The sequence below is a fragment of the Seriola aureovittata genome, chromosome 5, assembly GCF_021018895.1.
Source record: "Seriola aureovittata isolate HTS-2021-v1 ecotype China chromosome 5, ASM2101889v1, whole genome shotgun sequence".
Classification (NCBI taxonomy): Eukaryota; Metazoa; Chordata; class Actinopteri; order Carangiformes; family Carangidae; genus Seriola; species Seriola aureovittata.
Genome location: NC_079368.1, coordinates 29,442,130 through 29,464,251, shown reverse-complemented (window position 1 = coordinate 29,464,251; position 22,122 = coordinate 29,442,130). Strand labels below are relative to the sequence as shown.

At 31.6% G+C, this 22,122-nt stretch overlaps 1 protein-coding gene across 1 annotated transcript; it reads left to right on the top strand.

The window, feature by feature from the left end:
* Positions 1-1,355: 1,355 nt before the first annotated feature.
* LOC130169366 (actin, non-muscle 6.2) lies at positions 1,356-6,744 on the top strand. Its single transcript, XM_056376069.1, has 9 exons — positions 1,356-1,574; positions 3,291-3,415; positions 3,497-3,625; positions 4,058-4,168; positions 4,392-4,476; positions 4,733-4,894; positions 5,049-5,240; positions 5,346-5,527; positions 6,144-6,744. Exons 2-9 carry the CDS (start codon positions 3,293-3,295, stop codon positions 6,285-6,287), a joined length of 1,128 nt encoding a protein of 375 aa, XP_056232044.1. The 5' UTR covers positions 1,356-1,574; positions 3,291-3,292; the 3' UTR covers positions 6,288-6,744.
* The last annotated feature ends 15,378 nt before the right edge of the window (positions 6,745-22,122 follow it).

Here is a 22,122-nt window from a genome sequence, read left to right as displayed (position 1 = left end):
ATGTTCAGTTTTCACTGAATCTGTTAAAGAGCATAAACAGTAAACGTGCACTGATGTGGCCAGAGGTGATGTCACTTTGTTTAGAGAAGAAGAAAAACCTTTAGAGGCGACGAAGGTAAAGGAAAAGATCAGGGGCCAGATTAATCTGTGAACACTTGACGACCCCGCGTCCAGTAAAAACAACTTTAACTGGGGGAAATATTAAAAATATAAAACCTTGGATTCGTCCTCCAGGACAGACGGACGTGATGTTGGACAGAATGAACAGAGATGCAGCATCAGGAAGATGTTCTACCTCTGCAGGCCTCTCAGTTAAAAACACATTGTGATGGATCCAAACGTCATGAGGAGCAAAACTCAGGAGCCACAGAGGAGGAGGATGATGAAGAAGGCCAGAGCTTATCAGATGATGACATGATTGACGGATGGATGATGGATGATGGATGGAGGAAGTGGTGGATCAAGTTTTATTTGTCAGTTTTCTTTTTCAAGATCAAATTCATATTCGGTCTAACATTTGTTTTTCTGTGGTGACGTTTCCAAAAAGAAGAGAAGACAATAGAAGACAATAGAGGACAATAGAGGACAATAAATCTTGTCTTCAGCTGTTGGTCCTGATTTGCAGGATTTACTCGCAGCTTGAAACCGACACAAACAGTTTTAAAGTTGTAACATCAGATAAAATCGTCTGATGCAGGATGAAGAACCAGACGAACGTCACACTGACACATTCAAACTGAAGATAAACAAACATCGATCAATGAACTCTCACACACGTGACTGAGATTTACACGAGTAAACAAACAAAAACAACATAAAACCTTTTTAATCCCACAGTGTGAATATTTGATGTCTATATGTGTTAATAATATATAATATTATATTATATATATTAACTTAATTAATTATATATTATATAAAGGGACATATATGTCACATATTACATTTCTGTGTGCGGAGCAAAGAGAAGGCTCAGTGGTTGGATGCTCCTCCATATTGAAAAAAGTCTTAATTTACCCAGAATTCATTGCACCATACTCCAAGAACTAAACTGCTTTGTGTGACAGATGAATTCAGAGTCTATCTGAAGCCTGTTTGTGAAATCTAAGAGAGTCTGTCTTTGTTACAGTGTCTGTAGAAATGATTCATTTCTAATTCCCTGTCATCTCTCTCTCCTCCAGCAGCTGAAACCTTTCCGGTGTGACGGACCAATCACAGCTCTCCTCCTGCTCAGGTGGAATCCATGATTTCAGTATGAGCCCTGCAGGTTGTGGGCGGAGGGGGGGGGGGGGGGGCAGGCTGTCATCCCGCGTACCCGCTCCCCCTTGACAGATGCCTTCTCAAGCCAATCAGGACGCGAGTTTGGACAACATGGCGGATCATGCTCACCTGGACCAATCAGCGCGCGAGCTGAGGGAACGTTGCCTTTTATGGTCAACGCCAGCTAAAGTCCCGCGAACGCAAATAAAACCGGTGCGGTTTGGCTCGTGATGCTGCATTTACTGAACAAGTCTGGGGCAGAAAGACTCCCGCTTCACCTCACCGACAGACACACCCGAGACTCACCTGCACAGGTAAGAAGCAGCTGTGTTTTTTAATTTTAAAGTTATTTTTATCTGAAATCTCACAAAACTAAAACCTAACTAAACCGCTACAGGTGAGTTTTTATCAGGCACAGATACTGAGTCACTTCAGGTGTGTTACCGGCAGCTGAGAGCGCGAGGTCTCTGCTTTATTCACCTTTTCCATCAGCGGTTTTCTCATCCTGGAAGTTTCAGCCTTTTAACAGTAAAAGAAAAGATTTAAGTTCATCCACAAAACTCATATTGTCCAGAAAATTAGTTTTTAAGGTTGAACTTTCTGGTTAAATTGAATCTTTTTATTTCAGGGTTACAGATAATAATAAAAATAATAATAATAATCACATAACCAGGTGAAGGTAAACTGTAACCTGGTTTGAGATCAGCACGTTCAGGTAAAAACTACCTGACAAGATCTCTGCAAGTATAAAGATGTTGATCTGAAAATCAGCAGCAGGATTTTTCATCCTGATGAACTGAACCATCTGAGTCTGGAGCTGAAACTGAAATCAGCACAAACACAAATATACAGAAGGAAATCTGTGACCAGATCTTTCAGGTTTTTCTTTCTCTTTTTCTCTAATTGTTTGTCAAAAGGAGGTAAAATCAAAGTAAACAAAACTCCAGTCAAATTTATACAGTTTTTAGTTCAGGAGTAAAACATTTAGGAAGGAATCTGTTTGTTATTTATAATTAGATTTTTATTCTAAATCAGTTTGTTTCCTCACTGACTATTGTTCGAAGTGTTTATTTATTTGGTTGCAGCTGTTTGAGTGAATGAACTAATATCAGATGAATCTGAATGTCCTGAGGGAAGGGCTGCTCCTGTCTGCTTCCTGTTTCAGCCCCTCTTCAAAATAAAACCTCCTGAATTTCATGAAACAAACATTTCCGTTCCCTCATTAACTTCTCAACAGCTGGAGTTTACTTAAAAATAATTAATAATTAAAAAATAAAAAATGTGTATCGTGGAGAGTCGCAGCTCGGAGCCTGTGGAGTTTAACCAGGAGAGGTTTGTGTTCCGCCTGAACTGGTTTTGAAATCGTCCTGAAGCGACGGGACTTCAGGACACATAATTTAAGAGCATCTGGTTGGATGACTTGAGCTGCCGCGCCCGGCAAACAGCTGTCCTTCCTCTGGGCTGCTGGAGGAGAAATGATTTTAAAAGATGGAGCAGACTGAAGTAAAAACTAATTCCACTCTTCAGTCTCAGAAAAAGGAAATAACAGCAAGATGCAGATTATTTTTTTATTAATTTATTTTATTATACTCTTTAAAGTCGGTGTGCTGAGATACTCAAGCTTCATCAACCTCAAGACTCATGAATAAGGATGAACCATCACTTTAAAGACGCATTCCTGATATTTAAGTTTTCAAATCTGGAAACTTTAATGTAAAAATTTCAATGATAAACGGAGGAAAAGATTAAACGTCCTAACCTGATTTATTTCTTATTAGATGTTCGTTCTTTAAATATTATGATTAAATCTTTATTCAAAATGCAGTTTTAAAAAAAAAAAAGTGGTTTGTTAAACAATTAGTTTGACACTGAAATTTAAAACTGCATGATTCTTTAATAAATATTATAATCAGGAGGTTTTCAGTTTGAGCAGGTGGTTCATCAGTTTAGAGACGAGGGGAAAATGAAGAACAAACGGGATGTTGGGAAATGTGTGGAGCAGCATGTTTAATCTAATTGTTTCCTTTCAGACATGGAAGATGAAATCGCTGCCCTCGTTGTTGACAACGGCTCTGGCATGTGCAAGGCCGGTTTCGCCGGAGACGACGCCCCCCGCGCCGTCTTCCCATCCATCGTCGGTCGCCCCAGACACCAGGTATGAAACCTGAACGTCGCCTTCTGTCTCAGGTACATTAAACTAAATGCAGTGCATCATGTGACTGTTGTGTGGTTTCAGGGTGTGATGGTGGGAATGGGACAGAAGGACAGCTACGTGGGAGACGAGGCCCAGAGCAAGAGAGGCATCCTGACCCTGAAGTACCCCATCGAGCACGGTATCGTCACCAACTGGGACGACATGGAGAAGGTGAAGACTTGAGCATTGTGTTTACATGAGTTCGCACCTGGTGTTAGGGCTCTGACACCTGGAGCTCAGACAGGAAACGGAGCTGAATCATCCCTGTGAATTCAGTGTCAGGGTTTAGTGCCATCTAGTGGTGAGGGTGCAGATTGCAACCAGCTCCATTCCATATGTAGATATGAAGGGCTCATCGTAAGCTAATGAACAGTTAGTTTCAGGTGATTAACACTAATGAAAACATAATTATGAAAATTAATATTCCATTTCTGCCAAAGGATCACTAAATCTTACACTGGTCCTTTAACTGCAAAGTGAATACAGGACATGAGCAGACGACAAACACACCAAATTTATCTTTGATTTGTCTTCATCGTAAATCTGAAGCCAGCAGCTTTATGACTTGTAGTTGATCCTCTAACCGGCCGTCCTGTCCTGCAGATCTGGCATCACACCTTCTACAACGAGCTCCGTGTCGCTCCCGAGGAGCATCCAGTCCTGCTGACCGAGGCGCCGCTGAACCCCAAGGCCAACAGGGAGAAGATGACTCAGGTGTGTTCAGACTGTCAGCTGCTCTGGACCTGTTCAATGTATTACTGCATTTTTTATTTATTTATTTATTTATTTTTTTTACTTCAACTAATGGATCAGTATCCTGACCTACAATACATCCCAATAAAACGAGCTACTGAGTTTCAGTTTGGTCTTTATCAGTTTAACTTTATTGCAGTTGTCATGGCTTCCACAGTGACATGTATCTTTGTCTTTGGTCCAGATCATGTTTGAGACCTTCAACTGTCCTGCCATGTACGTGGCCATCCAGGCCGTCCTGTCACTGTACGCCTCCGGTCGTACCACAGGTGAGAAAACTCATGTCTCTGCTGTAAGATCTTAAAACACTGTCACAAATCAGCTTTTTATAGATCCTGTTTTTAAGAAAAACAACAACTTTCCATCTCCTAAGCTCAGGTCTGATTCAAAAGTAATTGAGCCTCTTGGAGCATCTAGTGGTCATTTAGAGGAACTGCAGCCATACACATCTCTGTGCTGGCCTTCATGTTGAACCATGAAAGATGAAGGAGTTTCTTTTCTAACTGGCTGCTGTTTGTCTCACAGGTATTGTGATGGACTCCGGTGACGGTGTCAGCCACACTGTGCCCATCTACGAGGGCTACGCTCTGCCTCATGCCATCCTCCGTCTGGACCTGGCTGGCAGAGACCTGACAGACTACCTGATGAAGATCCTGACGGAGAGAGGCTACAGCTTCACCACCACCGGTACAATACAGACCACTGACTTTTACCTCTAAAGATATTTAGTCCAATTTATAATCTCTAATGTCTGAGGAGGTGAAGCTTTTTAATGTCTCAATATTTGTGGAGCCTGTTGTGTCTCTCGTTCTAACGCAAACCTTTAACCTCTGAACTCCAGCCGAGCGTGAGATCGTGCGTGACATCAAGGAGAAGCTCTGCTACGTGGCTCTGGACTTTGAGCAGGAGATGCAGACGGCGGCTTCCTCTTCCTCCCTGGAGAAGAGCTACGAGCTCCCTGACGGACAGGTCATCACCATCGGCAACGAGAGGTTCCGCTGCCCCGAGACGCTCTTCCAGCCGTCATTCATCGGTTTGTAACTCGCCTCGGTCAGCAGGACTGTACCACCAAGATGTCGCCCTACTTGAGTTTCAAGTTCAGTCAAACATTTAATAAACTCTTGTTCTGTGTGTTCAGGAATGGAGTCAGCTGGCGTCCACGAGACGACGTACAACAGCATCATGAAGTGCGACGTGGACATCCGTAAGGACCTGTACGCCAACACTGTGCTGTCCGGCGGCACCACCATGTACCCCGGCATCGCTGACCGCATGCAGAAGGAGATCACTGCGCTGGCCCCACCCACCATGAAAATAAAGGTACAGTCTCTATATTCATGCAGGTCAGTGAAGGTGAACTCAAATCAGTCACCTAATCCTTTACCTGAGGGTAAAGTTCAGTCTGCTGGCAGGTTTGAGTCTGACTATCAGTTCTGCTGTGAAACACATCATTTGTTTTCTAAAGGGTCAGATCTGTAAACCTTTTTTAAATCTTTAGAAAAACATTAGTCAACTTGTTGTTTAATTAGCAGTGAATGTATCACTCCCCATTTCAGGGTATGAAAACACTTGACCTATTTTATTTATTTATTTTTTTAATTTATTTTTTTTAAATAGCTTTCTACCTGCAGAAACAATATGCTATGGCAGTATTTTTAACCAGATGGGGAGATTGAAACTTCCTGATTTTTCATTAAAATCTATCCGGTATTCTCCTGATCACAATAACAAAATGAAAACTCACTATGAAGCAGATTCTTTTCAGTTTTCTAAATTCAAGACAGTTTTTAAATGCTAGAGGTTTCAGACTTTGTCAACCTTAGACTAAAATCAAACCTGTCCAATATTTGTGAATTTAATAGATTTACCAATATTTCAAATCTGAAAAATCCCACATCACTGCTTCCATCTCACCTTTCCCTCCTCTCTCCTGCAGATCATCGCTCCCCCAGAGAGGAAATACTCGGTCTGGATCGGTGGCTCCATCCTGGCCTCCCTCTCCACCTTCCAGCAGATGTGGATCAGCAAGCAGGAGTATGACGAGTCTGGCCCCGCCATCGTCCACCGCAAGTGCTTCTAAACAAAACAAACCCAAACCTCCACGTCGTCGTCCTCCGCCCCCCTGGAGAGGAAGCCAACACTTTCAACCGTTCCATCCACCTAGAAAAGTCTCTGGTTTATCTTGTGTGAACAGACTGAAAGATGTGAGACGCCGCACACAAGAATAATCCAGTGACTGTTTACATTTTAATGTTTCAGCAGCTTAAACTGAACTTCTGATGGACTGTCAAACATTTCTCAACATGTTAGTGTTACTCTGCTCACAGCTTTCACTCCTCTGGTGATAAACTACTGATGGTCAGAAAACAAACAGTATTATCACTGAACATCCTCTACCCATGTCTTTCTACCTCTTTAACAATCTAATGCATTAAATTGCACATCAACATTCAGCCTTTCTCATGTTCTGTTCAGCTGTGTAGGTGCTTTCCACCAGTGTTTATACTTTTCAATAAAATGCCAACATTTGATGTTTACAGCGTCTCTGTGGTCATTTGCTGTTTGATGCTTTGGTTTTCTTACTGTCCAGCCACTTTCAGATGGAAGGTGACCAAAACTATTTTAATCAGTACACTACATTTTTATTACATTTTTGATGACTTACTATACTGTGACGTTTACATGACTTTTTATGCCTTAGTATACTAGGACTTTATGATTTATGCCTTACTATACTATGACTTTTTACGCCTTGGTATACTATAATGTATTTAACTTTTTAAGCAATACTAAATTACAGCGCCTTAGTATAGTATAAATGTATTACTTTTTATGCATTATGCTGTGACATTTTCTACGACTTTTCATCCTTACTATACTATGCAGTTTGTCTTACTATATTTTAATGACTTTTTATACCCTAATATACTGACGTTTTTATGACTTTCGATGCCTTACTGTACTATGACGTTTTTTGTTTTTTTTTACGTTTTATGTCTTACTATACTAGGATGTGTTTGACTTTTTGTGCCTTACTATACTGTTTTTTTCGACTTTTTATACCTTACTATAATATATTTTTTTGACTTTTTATGCCTCACCATATTATGACTTTTTATGCCTTACTATACTGACTTTTTATGCATTACTATACTATGATGTTTTTTTGACTTTTTATGCCTCGATATATTATGACTTTATGCCTTACTATACTATGACGTTTTTATGACTTTTTATGCCTTACTATAATGACGTTTTTTTTACTTTTTATGCCTTACTATACTATGACTTTTTATGCATTACTATACTATGTCGTTTTTATGATTTTTTTTGCCTTACTATAATATGACTTTTTATGCCTTACTATACTATGTCGTTTTTATGAATTTTTTTGCCTTACTATACTATGATGCTTTTTTGACTTTTTATACCTTATTATACTATGTTTTTTTGACATTTTATGCCTCACTATATTATGACTTTTTATGCCTTAATATACTATGACTTTTTATGACGTTTTATGCCTTACTATAATATGACTTTTTATGCCTTACTGTACTATGACTATTTATGCCTTACTATACTATGTCGTTTTTATGAATTTTTTTGCCTTACTATAATATGACTTTTTATGCCTTACTATAATATGACTTTTTATGACTTACTGTACTATGACTATTTATGCCTTAATATACTATGAATTTTTATGCCTTACTATAATATGACTTTTTATGCCTTACTATAATATGACTTTTTATGCCTTACTATAATATGACTTTTTATGCCTTAATATACTATGACTTTTTATGCCATACTATACTATGACGTTTTATGCCTTACTACACTATGATGATTTTGTGACTTTTTATGCCTTACTATACTGTGACGTTTTTATGACTTTTTATGCCTTACTATACTATGTCGTTTTTATGATTTTTTTTGCCTTACTATACTATGATGTTTTTTTGACTTTTTATGCCTTACTATATTATGTTTTTTTGACTTTTTATGCCATACTATACTATGACGTTTTTTTGACTTTTTATGCCTCGATATATTATGACTTTTTATGCCTCACTATATTATGACTTTTTATGCCTTAATATACTATGACTTTTTATGCCTTACTATACTATGACGTTTTTTTTACTTTTTATGCCTTAATATACTATGACTTTTTATGCCTTACTATACTATGACGTTTTTATGACTTTTTATGCCTTACTATACTATGATGTTTTTATGACGTTTTATGCCTTACTATACTATGTCGTTTTTATAATTTTTTTGCCTTACTATAATATGACTTTTTATGCCTTACTATACTATGACTTTTTATGCCTTATTATACTATGTCGTTTTTATGAATTTTTTTGCCTTACTATACTATGATGTTTTTTTGACTTTTTATGCCATACTATACTATGACGTATTTTTTACTTTTTATGCCTCGATATATTATGACTTTTTATGCCTTACTATACTATGACGTTTTTATGACTTTTTGACAAAGATTTTGTGACTTTTTATGCCTTACTATACTGTCGTTTTTATGAATTTTTATGCCTTACTATACTATGTCGTTTTTATGAATTTTTATGCCTTACTATACTATGACGTTTTTATGACTTTTTATGCCTTACTATACTATGACGTTTTTATGACTTTTTATGCCTTACTATACTATGTCGTTTTTATGAATTTTTATGCCTTACTATACTATGACGTTTTATGCCTTACTATACTACGACGTTTTTATGACTTTTTATGCCTCACTATATTATGACTTTTTATGCCTTACTATACTATGACGTTTTTTTTACTTTTTATGCCTTAATATACTAAGACGTTTTTATGACTTTTTATTCCTTACTATACTATGACGTTTTTCTGACTTTTTATGCCTTACTATACTATGTCGTTTTTATGACTTTTTGTGCCTTACTATACTATGATTTTATTTTTACTTTTTATGCCTCGATATATTATGACTTTTTATGCCTTACTATACTATGATTTTTTTTTACTTTTTATGCCTTACTATACTATGACGTTTTTTTTTACTTTTTATGCCTTACTATACTATGACGTTTTTATGACGTTTTATGCCTTCCTATACTACATCGTTTTTATGATTTTTTTTGCCTTACTATAATATGACTTTTTATGCCTTACTACAATATGACGTTTTTATGACGTTTTATGCCTTACCATACTATGTCGTTTTTATGATTTTTTTTGCCTTACTATAATATGACTTTTTATGCCTTACTACACTATGATGTTTTTTTGACGTTTTATGCCTTACTATACTATGTCGTTTTTATGACTTTTTATGCCTTACTATACTATGACGTTTTTATGACTTTTTATGCCTTACTATACTATGTCGTTTTTATGACTTTTTATGCCTTACTATACTATGACGTCTTACGCCTTACTACACTATGATGATTTTGTGACTTTTTATGCCTTACTATAGTATGACGTTTTTATGACTTTTTATGCCTTACTATACTATGACGTTTTTATGACTTTTTATGCCTTACTATACTATGTCGTTTTTATGAATTTTTATGCCTTACTATACTATGACGTTTTATGCCTTACTATACTACGACGTTTTTATGACTTTTTATGCCTCACTATATTATGACTTTTTATGCCTTACTATACTATGACGTTTTTTTTACTTTTTATGCCTTAATATACTATGACGTTTTTATGACTTTTTATTCCTTACTATACTATGACGTTTTTCTGACTTTTTATGCCTTACTATACTATGACGTTTTTATGACTTTTTGTGCCTTACTATACTATGATTTTTTTTTTACTTTTTATGCCTCGATATATTATGACTTTTTATGCCTTACTATACTATGATTTTTTTTTACTTTTTATGCCTTACTATACTATGACGTTTTTTTTTACTTTTTATGCCTTACTATACTATGACGTTTTTATGACGTTTTATACCTTCCTATACTACATCGTTTTTATGATTTTTTTTGCCTTACTATAATATGACTTTTTATGCCTTACTACAATATGACGTTTTTATGACGTTTTATGCCTTACCATACTATGTCGTTTTTATGATTTTTTTTTGCCTTACTATAATATGACTTTTTATGCCTTACTACACTATGATGTTTTTTTGACGTTTTATGCCTTACTATACTATGACGTCTTACGCCTTACTACACTATGATGATTTTGTGACTTTTTATGCCTTACTATAGTATGACGTTTTTATGACTTTTTATGCCTTACTATACTATGACGTTTTTATGACTTTTTATGCCTTACTATACTATGTCATTTTTATGAATTTTTATGCCTTACTATACTATGACGTTTTATGCCTTACTATACTACGACGTTTTTATGACTTTTTATGCCTCACTATATTATGACTTTTTATGCCTTACTATACTATGACGTTTTTTTTACTTTTTATGCCTTAATATACTATGATGTTTTTATGACTTTTTATTCCTTACTATACTATGACGTTTTTCTGACTTTTTATGCCTTACTATACTATGACGTTTTTATGACTTTTTGTGCCTTACTATACTATGATTTTTTTTTTACTTTTTATGCCTCGATATATTATGACTTTTTATGCCTTACTATACTATGATTTTTTTTAACTTTTTATGCCTTACTATACTATGACGTTTTTTTTACTTTTTATGCCTTACTATACTATGACGTTTTTATGACGTTTTATGCCTTCCTATACTACATCGTTTTTATGATTTTTTTTGCCTTACTATAATATGACTTTTTATGCCTTACTACAATATGACGTTTTTATGACGTTTTATGCCTTACTATACTATGTCATTTTTATGAATTTTTATGCCTTACTATACTATGACGTTTTTATGACTTTTTATGCCTTACTATACTATGTCATTTTTATGAATTTTTATGCCTTACTATACTATGACGTTTTATGCCTTACTATACTACGACGTTTTTATGACTTTTTATGCCTCACTATATTATGACTTTTTATGCCTTACTATACTATGACGTTTTTTTTACTTTTTATGCCTTAATATACTATGACGTTTTTATGACTTTTTATTCCTTACTATACTATGACGTTTTTATGACTTTTTATGCCTTACTATACTATGACGTTTTTATGACTTTTTGTGCCTTACTATACTATGATTTTTTTTTTACTTTTTATGCCTCGATATATTATGACTTTTTATGCCTTACTATACTATGACTTTTTTTTTACTTTTTATGCCTTACTATACTATGACGTTTTTTTTACTTTTTATGCCTTACTATACTATGACGTTTTTATGACGTTTTATGCCTTCCTATACTACATCGTTTTTATGATTTTTTTTGCCTTACTATAATATGACTTTTTATGCCTTACTACACTATGATGTTTTTTTTGACGTTTTATGCCTTACTATACGATGACGTCTTACGCCTTACTACACTATGATGATTTTGTGACTTTTTATGCCTTACTATACTATGACGTTTTATGCCTTACTATACTACGACGTTTTTATGACTTTTTATGCCTCACTATATTATGACTTTTTATGCCTTACTATACTATGACGTTTTTTTTACTTTTTATGCCTTAATATACTATGACGTTTTTATGACTTTTTATTCCTTACTATACTATGACGTTTTTATGACTTTTTATGCCTTACTATACTATGACGTTTTTATGACTTTTTGTGCCTTACTATACTATGATTTTTTTTTTACTTTTTATGCCTCGATATATTATGACTTTTTATGCCTTACTATACTATGATTTTTTTTTTACTTTTTATGCCTTACTATACTATGACGTTTTTTTTTACTTTTTATGCCTTACTATACTATGACGTTTTTATGACGTTTTATGCCTTCCTATACTACATCGTTTTTATGATTTTTTTTGCCTTACTATAATATGACTTTTTATGCCTTACTACACTATGATGTTTTTTTTGACGTTTTATGCCTTACTATACGATGACGTCTTACGCCTTACTACACTATGATGATTTTGTGACTTTTTATGCCTTACTATAGTATGACGTTTTTATGACTTTTTATGCCTTACTATACTATGACGTTTTTATGACTTTTTATGCCTTACTATACTATGTCGTTTTTATGAATTTTTATGCCTTACTATACTATGACGTTTTATGCCTTACTACACTATGATGATTTTGTGACTTTTTATGCCTTACTATACTATGACGTTTTTTTTACTTTTTATGCCTTAATATACTATGACTTTTTATGCCTTACTATACTATGACGTTTTTATGACTTTTTATGCCTTACTATACTATGACGTTTTTATGACGTTTTATGCCTTACTATACTATGTCGTTTTTATAATTTTTTTGCCTTACTATAATATGACTTTTTATGCCTTACTATACTATGACTTTTTATGCCTTACTATACTATGTCGTTTTTATGAATTTTTTTGCCTTACTATACTATGATGTTTTTTTGACTTTTTATGCCTTACTATACTATGATGTTTTTATGACTTTTTATGCCTTACTATACTATGACGTTTTTTTTTAACTTTTTATACCTTACTATAATATATTTTTTTGACTTTTTATGCCTCACTATATTATGACTTTTTATGCCTTACTATACTATGACGTTTTTATGACTTTTTATGCCTTACTATACTACGACGTTTTTATGACTTTTTATGCCTTACTATATTATGACTTTTTATGCCTGACTATACTATTATGTTTTTTTTCGACTTTTTATACCTTACTATAATATATTTTTTTGACTTTTTATGCCTCACTATATTATGACTTTTTATGCCTTACTATACTATGACGTTTTTTTTGACTTTTTATGCCTTACTATACTATGTCGTTTTTATGAATTTTTTTGCCTTACTATAATATGACTTTTTATGTCTTACTATACAATGACTTTTTATGCCTTACTATACTATGTCGTTTTTATGAATTTTTTTGCCTTACTATACTATGATGTTTTTTTGACTTTTTATGCCTTACTATACTATGATGTTTTTATGACTTTTTATGCCATACTATACTATGACGTATTTTTTACTTTTTATGCCTCGATATATTATGACTTTTTATGCCTTACTATACTATGACGTTTTTTTTTTACTTTTTATACCTTACTATAATATATTTTTTTGACTTTTTATGCCTCACTATATTATGACTTTTTATGCCATACTATACTATGACGTTTTTCTTTACTTTTTATGCCTCGATATATTATGACTTTTTATGCCTTACTATACAATGACGTTTTTATGACGTTTTATGCCTTACTATACTATGTCGTTTTTATGAATTTTTTTGCCTTACTATACTATGACTTTTTATGCCCTATGATGTTTTTATGACTTTTTGTGCCTTACTATACTATTATGTTTTTTTGACTTTTTATGCCTTACTATATTATGACGTTTTTATGACGTTTTATGCCTTCCTATACTATGTCGTTTTTATGAATTTTTTTGCCTTACTATACTATGACGTTTTTATGACTTTTTATGCCTTACTATACTATGACGTTTTTATGACGTTTTATGCCTTACTATACTATGTCGTTTTTATAATTTTTTTGCCTTACTATACTATGACTTTTTATGCCTTAATATACTATGACGTTTTTATGACTTTTTATGCCTTACTATACTATGACGTTTTTTTGACTTTTTATGCCTCGATATATTATGACTTTTTATGCCTTACTATACAATGACGTTTTTATGACGTTTTATGCCTTACTATACTATGTCGTTTTTATAATTTTTTTGCCTTACTATAATATGACTTTTTATGCCTTACTATACTATGACTTTTTATGCCTTACTATACTATGTCGTTTTTATGAATTTTTTTGCCTTACTATACTATGATGTTTTTTTGACTTTTTATGCCTTACTATACTATGACTTTTTATGCCTTACTATACTATGACGTTTTTATGACTTTTTATGCCATACTATACTATGACGTTTTTTTTACATTTTATGCCTCGATATATTATGACTTTTTATGCCTTACTATACAATGACGTTTTTATGACGTTTTATGCCTTACTATACTATGTCGTTTTTATAATTTTTTTGCCTTACTATAATATGACTTTTTATGCCTTACTATACTATGACTTTTTATGCCTTACTATACTATGTCGTTTTTATGAATTTTTTTGCCTTACTATACTATGATGTTTGTTTTGACTTTTTATGCCTTACTATACTATGACTTTTTATGCCTTACTATACTATGACGTTTGTATGACTTTTTATGCCATACTATACTATGTCGTTTTTATGAATTTTTTTGCCTTACTATAATATGACTTTTTATGCCTTACTATACTATGACTTTTTATGCCTTACTATACTATGTCGTTTTTATGAATTTTTTTGCCTTACTATACTATGATGTTTTTTTGACTTTTTATGCCTTACTATACTATGACTTTTTTTTTGTACTTTTTATACCTTACTATAATATATTTTTTGACTTTTTATACCTCACTATATTATGACTTTTTATGCCTTACTATACTACGACGTTTTTATGACTTTTTATGCCTTACTATATTATGACTTTTTATGCCTTACTATACTATTGTTTTTTTTCGACTTTTTATACCTTACTATAATATATTTTTTTTACTTTTTATGCCTCGATATATTATGACTTTTTATGCCTTACTATACTATGACGTTTTTATTACTTTTTATGCCTTACTATACTACGACGTTTTTATGACTTTTTATGCCTCACTATATTATGACTTTTTATGCCTTACTATACTATGACTTTTTTTTTGACTTTTTATGCCTTACTATACTATGTCGTTTTTATGAATTTTTTTGCCTTACTATACAATGACTTTTTATGCGTTACTATACTATGTCGTTTTTATGAATTTTTTTGCCTTACTATAATATGACTTGTTATGCCTTACTATACTATGACTTTTCATGCCTTACTATACTATGATGTTTTTTTACTTTTTATGCCTTACTATACTATGACGTTTTTTTTTACTTTTTATGCCTTACTATACTATGACATTTTTATGACGTTTTATGCCTTCCTATACTACATCGTTTTTATGATTTTTTTTGCCTTACTATAATATGACTTTTTATGCCTTACTACACTATGACGTTTTTATGACGTTTTATGCCTTACTATACTATGTCGTTTTTATGAATTTTTTTGCCTTACTATACTATGACTTTTTATGCCCTATGATGTTTTTATGACTTTTTGTGCCTTACTATACTATTATGTTTTTTTGACTTTTTATGCCTTACTATATTATGACGTTTTTATGACGTTTTATGCCTTCCTATACTATGTCGTTTTTATGAATTTTTTTGCCTTACTATACTATGACGTTTTTATGACTTTTTATGCCTTACTATACTATGACGTTTTTATGACGTTTTATGCCTTACTATACTATGTCGTTTTTATAATTTTTTTGCCTTACTATACTATGACTTTTTATGCCTTAATATACTATGACGTTTTTATGACTTTTTATGCCTCACTATACTATGACGTTTTTTTGACTTTTTATGCCTCGATATATTATGACTTTTTATGCCTTACTATACAATGACGTTTTTATGACGTTTTATGCCTTACTATACTATGTCGTTTTTATAATTTTTTTGCCTTACTATAATATGACTTTTTATGCCTTACTATACTATGACTTTTTATGCCTTACTATACTATGTCGTTTTTATGAATTTTTTTGCCTTACTATACTATGATGTTTTTTTGACTTTTTATGCCTTACTATACTATGATGTTTTTTTGACTTTTTATGCCTTACTATACTATGACTTTTTATGCCTTACTATACTATGACGTTTTTATGACTTTTTATGCCATACTATACTATGACGTTTTTTTTACATTTTATGCCTCGATATATTATGACTTTTTATGCCTTACTATACAATGACGTTTTTATGACGTTTTATGCCTTACTATACTATGTCGTTTTTATAATTTTTTTGCCTTACTATAATATGACTTTTTATGCCTTACTATACTATGACTTTTTATGCCTTACTATACTATGTCGTTTTTATGAATTTTTTTGCCTTACTATACTATGTCGTTTTTATAATTTTTTTGCCTTACTATAATATGACTTTTTATGCCTTACTATACTATGACTTTTTATGCCTTCCTATACTATGTCGTTTTTATGAATTTTTTTGCCTTACTATACTATGATGTTTGTTTTGACTTTTTATGCCTTACTATACTATGACTTTTTATGCCTTACTATACTATGACGTTTGTATGACTTTTTATGCCATACTATACTATGTCGTTTTTATGAATTTTTTTGCCTTACTATAATATGACTTTTTATGCCTTACTATACTATGACTTTTTATGCCTTACTATACTATGTCGTTTTTATGAATTTTTTTGCCTTACTATACTATGATGTTTTTTTGACTTTTTATGCCTTACTATACTATGACGTTTTTATGACTTTTCGTGCCTTACTATACTATGACTTTTTTTTTGTACTTTTTATACCTTACTATAATATATTTTTTGACTTTTTATACCTCACTATATTATGACTTTTTATGCCTTACTATACTACGACGTTTTTATGACTTTTTATGCCTTACTATATTATGACTTTTTATGCCTTACTATACTATTGTTTTTTTTCGACTTTTTATACCTTACTATAATATATTTTTTTTACTTTTTATGCCTCACTATATTATGACTTTTTATGCCTTACTATACTATGACGTTTTTTTGACTTTTTATGCCTCGATATATTATGACTTTTTATGCCTTACTATACTATGACGTTTTTATTACTTTTTATGCCTTACTATACTACGACGTTTTTATGACTTTTTATGCCTCACTATATTATGACTTTTTATGCCTTACTATACTATGACTTTTTTTTTGACTTTTTATGCCTTACTATACTATGTCGTTTTTATGAATTTTTTTGCCTTACTATAATATGACTTTTTATGCCTTACTATACTATGTCGTTTTTATGAATTTTTTTGCCTTACTATAATATGACTTGTTATGCCTTACTATACTATGACTTTTCATGCCTTACTATATTATGACGTTTTTATGACGTTTTTATTGACTTTTTATGCCTTACTATACTATGACGTTTTTTTTTACTTTTTATGCCTTACTATACTATGACATTTTTATGACGTTTTATGCCTTCCTATACTACATCGTTTTTATGATTTTTTTTGCCTTACTATAATATGACTTTTTATGCCTTACTACACTATGACGTTTTTATGACGTTTTATGCCTTACTATACTATGTCGTTTTTATGATTTTTTTTTGCCTTACTATAATATGACTTTTTATGCCTTACTACACTATGATGATTTTGTGACTTTTTATGCCTTACTATACTATGACGTGTTACGCCTTACTACACTATGATGATTTTGTGACTTTTTATGCCTTACTATAGTATGACGTTTTTATGACTTTTTATGCCTTACTATACTATGACGTTTTTATGACTTTTTATGCCTTAATATACTATGTCGTTTTTATGAATTTTTATGCCTTACTATATTATGACTTTTTATGCCTTACTATACTATGACGTTTTTATGACGTTTTATGCCTTCCTATACTATGTCGTTTTTATGAATTTTTTTGCCTTACTATACTATGACGTTTTTATGACTTTTTATGCCTTACTATACTATGACGTTTTTATGACGTTTTATGCCTTACTACACTATGACGTTTTTATGACGTTTTTATGAATTTTTTTGCCTTACTATACTATGACTTTTTATGTCTTACTATACTATGTCGTTTTTATGAATTTTTTTGCCTTACTATACTATGATGTTTTTTTGACTTTTTATGCCTTACTATACTATGTCGTTTTTATGAATTTTTTTGCCTTACTATACTATGATGCTTTTTTGACTTTTTATGCCATACTATACTATGACGTTTTTCTTTACTTTTTATGCCTCGATATATTATCACTTTTTATGCCTTACTATACTATGTCGTTTTTATGAATTTTTTTGCCTTACTATAATATGACTTGTTATGCCTTACTATACTATGACTTTTCATGCCTTACTATACTATGATGTTTTTTTTACTTTTTATGCCTTTGTCGTTTTTATGACTTTTTATGCCTTACTATACTATGACGTTTTTTTTTACTTTTTATGCCTTACTATACTATGACGTTTTTATGACGTTTTATGCCTTCCTATACTACATCGTTTTTATGATTTTTTTTGCCTTACTATAATATGACTTTTTATGCCTTACTACACTATGACGTTTTTATGACGTTTTATGCCTTACTATACTATGTCGTTTTTATGATTTTTTTTGCCTTACTATAATATGACTTTTTATGCCTTACTACACTATGATGATTTTGTGACTTTTTATGCCTTACTATACTATGACGTGTTACGCCTTACTACACTATGATGATTTTGTGACTTTTTATGCCTTACTATAGTGTGACGTTTTTATGACTTTTTATGCCTTACTATACTATGACGTTTTTATGACTTTTTATGCCTTAATATACTATGTCGTTTTTATGAATTTTTATGCCTTACTATATTATGACTTTTTATGCCTTACTATACTATGACGTTTTTATGACGTTTTATGCCTTCCTATACTATGTCGTTTTTATGAATTTTTTTGCCTTACTATACTATGACGTTTTTATGACTTTTTATGCCTTACTATACTATGACGTTTTTATGACGTTTTATGCCTTACTATACTATGTCGTTTTTATAATTTTTTTGGCTTACTATACTATGACTTTTTATGTCTTACTATACTATGTCGTTTTTATGAATTTTTTTGCCTTACTATACTATGATGTTTTTTTGACTTTTTATGCCTTACTATACTATGTCGTTTTTATGAATTTTTTTGCCTTACTATACTATGATGCTTTTTTGACTTTTTATGCCATACTATACTATGACGTTTTTCTTTACTTTTTATGCCTCGATATATTATGACTTTTTATGCCTTACTATACTATGTCGTTTTTATGAATTTTTTTGCCTTACTATACTATGACTTTTTATGCCTTACTATACTATGTTGTTTTTATGAATTTTTTTGCCTTACTATAATATGACTTGTTATGCCTTACTATACTATGACTTTTCATGCCTTACTATACTATGATGTTTTTTTTACTTTTTATGCCTTACTATACTATGACGTTTTTTTTTACTTTTTATGCCTTACTATACTATGACGTTTTTATGACGTTTTATGCCTTCCTATACTACATCGTTTTTATGATTTTTTTTGCCTTACTATAATATGACTTTTTATGCCTTACTACACTATGACGTTTTTATGACGTTTTATGCCTTACTATACTATGTCGTTTTTATGATTTTTTTTGCCTTACTATAATATGACTTTTTATGCCTTACTACACTATGATGATTTTGTGACTTTTTATGCCTTACTATACTATGACGTGTTACGCCTTACTACACTATGATGATTTTGTGACTTTTTATGCCTTACTATAGTATGACGTTTTTATGACTTTTTATGCCTTACTATACTATGACGTTTTTATGACTTTTTATGCCTTAATATACTATGTCGTTTTTATGAATTTTTATGCCTTACTATATTATGACTTTTTATGCCTTACTATACTATGACGTTTTTATGACGTTTTATGCCTTACTATACTATGACGTTTTTTTAACTTTTTATGCCTCGATATATTATGACTTTTTATGCCTTACTATACAATGACGTTTTTATGACGTTTTATGCCTTACTATACTATGTCGTTTTTATAATTTTTTTGCCTTACTATAATATATTTTTTTGACTTTTTATGCCTTACTATACTATGACTTTTTATGCCTTACTATACTATGTCGTTTTTATGAATTTTTTTGCCTTACTATACTATGATGTTTTTTTGACTTTTTATGCCTTACTATACTATGTCGTTTTTATGAATTTTTTTGCCTTACTATACTATGATGCTTTTTTGACTTTTTATGCCATACTATACTATGACGTTTTTCTTTACTTTTTATGCCTCGATATATTATGACTTTTTATGCCTTACTATACTATGACGTTTTTATGACTTTTTATGCCTTGATATATTATGACTTTTTATGCCTTACTATACAATGACTTTTTATGCCTTAATATACTGACATTTTATGCCTTACTATACTATGTCGTTTTTATAATTTTTTTGCATTACTATAATATGACTTTTTATGCCTTACTATACTATGACTTTTTATGCCTTACTATACTATGTCGTTTTTATGAATTTTTTTGCCTTACTACACTATGTTTTTTTGACTTTTTATGCCTTACTATACTATGACTTTTTATGCCTTACTATACTGACGTTTTTTTTACTTTTTATGCCTCGATATATTATGACTTTTTATGCCTTACTATACTATGACGTTTTTATGACTTTTTGTGCCTTACTATACTATGACGTTTTTTTTTGACTTTTTATACCTTACTATAATATATTTTTTTGACTTTTTATGCCTCACTATATTATGACTTTTTATGCCTTACTATACTATGACGTTTTTATGACTTTTTATGCCTTACTATACTACGACGTTTTTATGACTTTTTATGCCTTACTATACTATGACGTTTTTATGACTTTTTATGCCTTACTATATTATGACGTTTTTATGACGTTTTATGCCTTACTATAATATGACTTTTTATGCCTTACTGTACTATGACTTTTTATGCCTTACTATACTATGAAGTTCTCATGACTTTTTATGCCTTACTATACTATGTTTTTTTGACTTTTTATGCCTTACTATACTATGACTTTTTATGCCTTACTATACTGACGTTTCTTTTACTTTTTATGCCTCGATATATTATGACTTTTTATGCCTTACTATACTATGACGTTTTTATGACTTTTTGTGCCTTACTATACTATGACGTTTTTTTTTGACTTTTTATACCTTACTATAATATATTTTTTTGACTTTTTATGTCTCACTATATTATGACTTTTTATGCCTTACTATACTATGACGTTTTTATGACTTTTTATGCCTTACTATACTACGACGTTTTTATGACTTTTTATGCCTTACTATACTATGTCGTTTTTTTGACTTTTTATGCCTTACTATATTATGACGTTTTTATGACGTTTTATGCCTTACTATAATATGACTTTTTATGCCTTACTGTACTATGACTTTTTATGCCTTACTATACTATGAAGTTCTCATGACTTTTTATGCCTTACTATACTATAACTTCTTATGCCTTAATATACTGACATTTTATGCCTTACTATAATATGACGTTTTATGCCTTACTGTACTATGAAATTTTTTTTTACTTTTTATGCCTTAATATACTATGACGTTTTTGTGACTTTTTATGCCTATATGATGCCATAATATACTATGAAATTTTTATTGTTTAATTTTTATGCCCTACTATACTGTGATGTTTATATACCATTTTGGTGCACATTTTTAATGTATATGTGTATGTAAGCATGATAGTATTCATTTATCTACAAGTGAAGTATTCAGTTATGTCCTCGGAGACATCTCATACTCACCTGGTAGAGCACGCATCGTATAGGTTTAATCCCTGTGGTAAATGGCCATGGTCTGAGTCTGACACCTGGCCCTCTGCTGCATGACATCCTTTTTCTTTTTCCTACTCAAACCTCTTCAATTCATGAGTTTTGCATGTTTACAAAAAGACAATTGTCCAAATCCACAATGCAAAATGTTATCTTCATTGTTTTTCAGTTATTTGGAGTA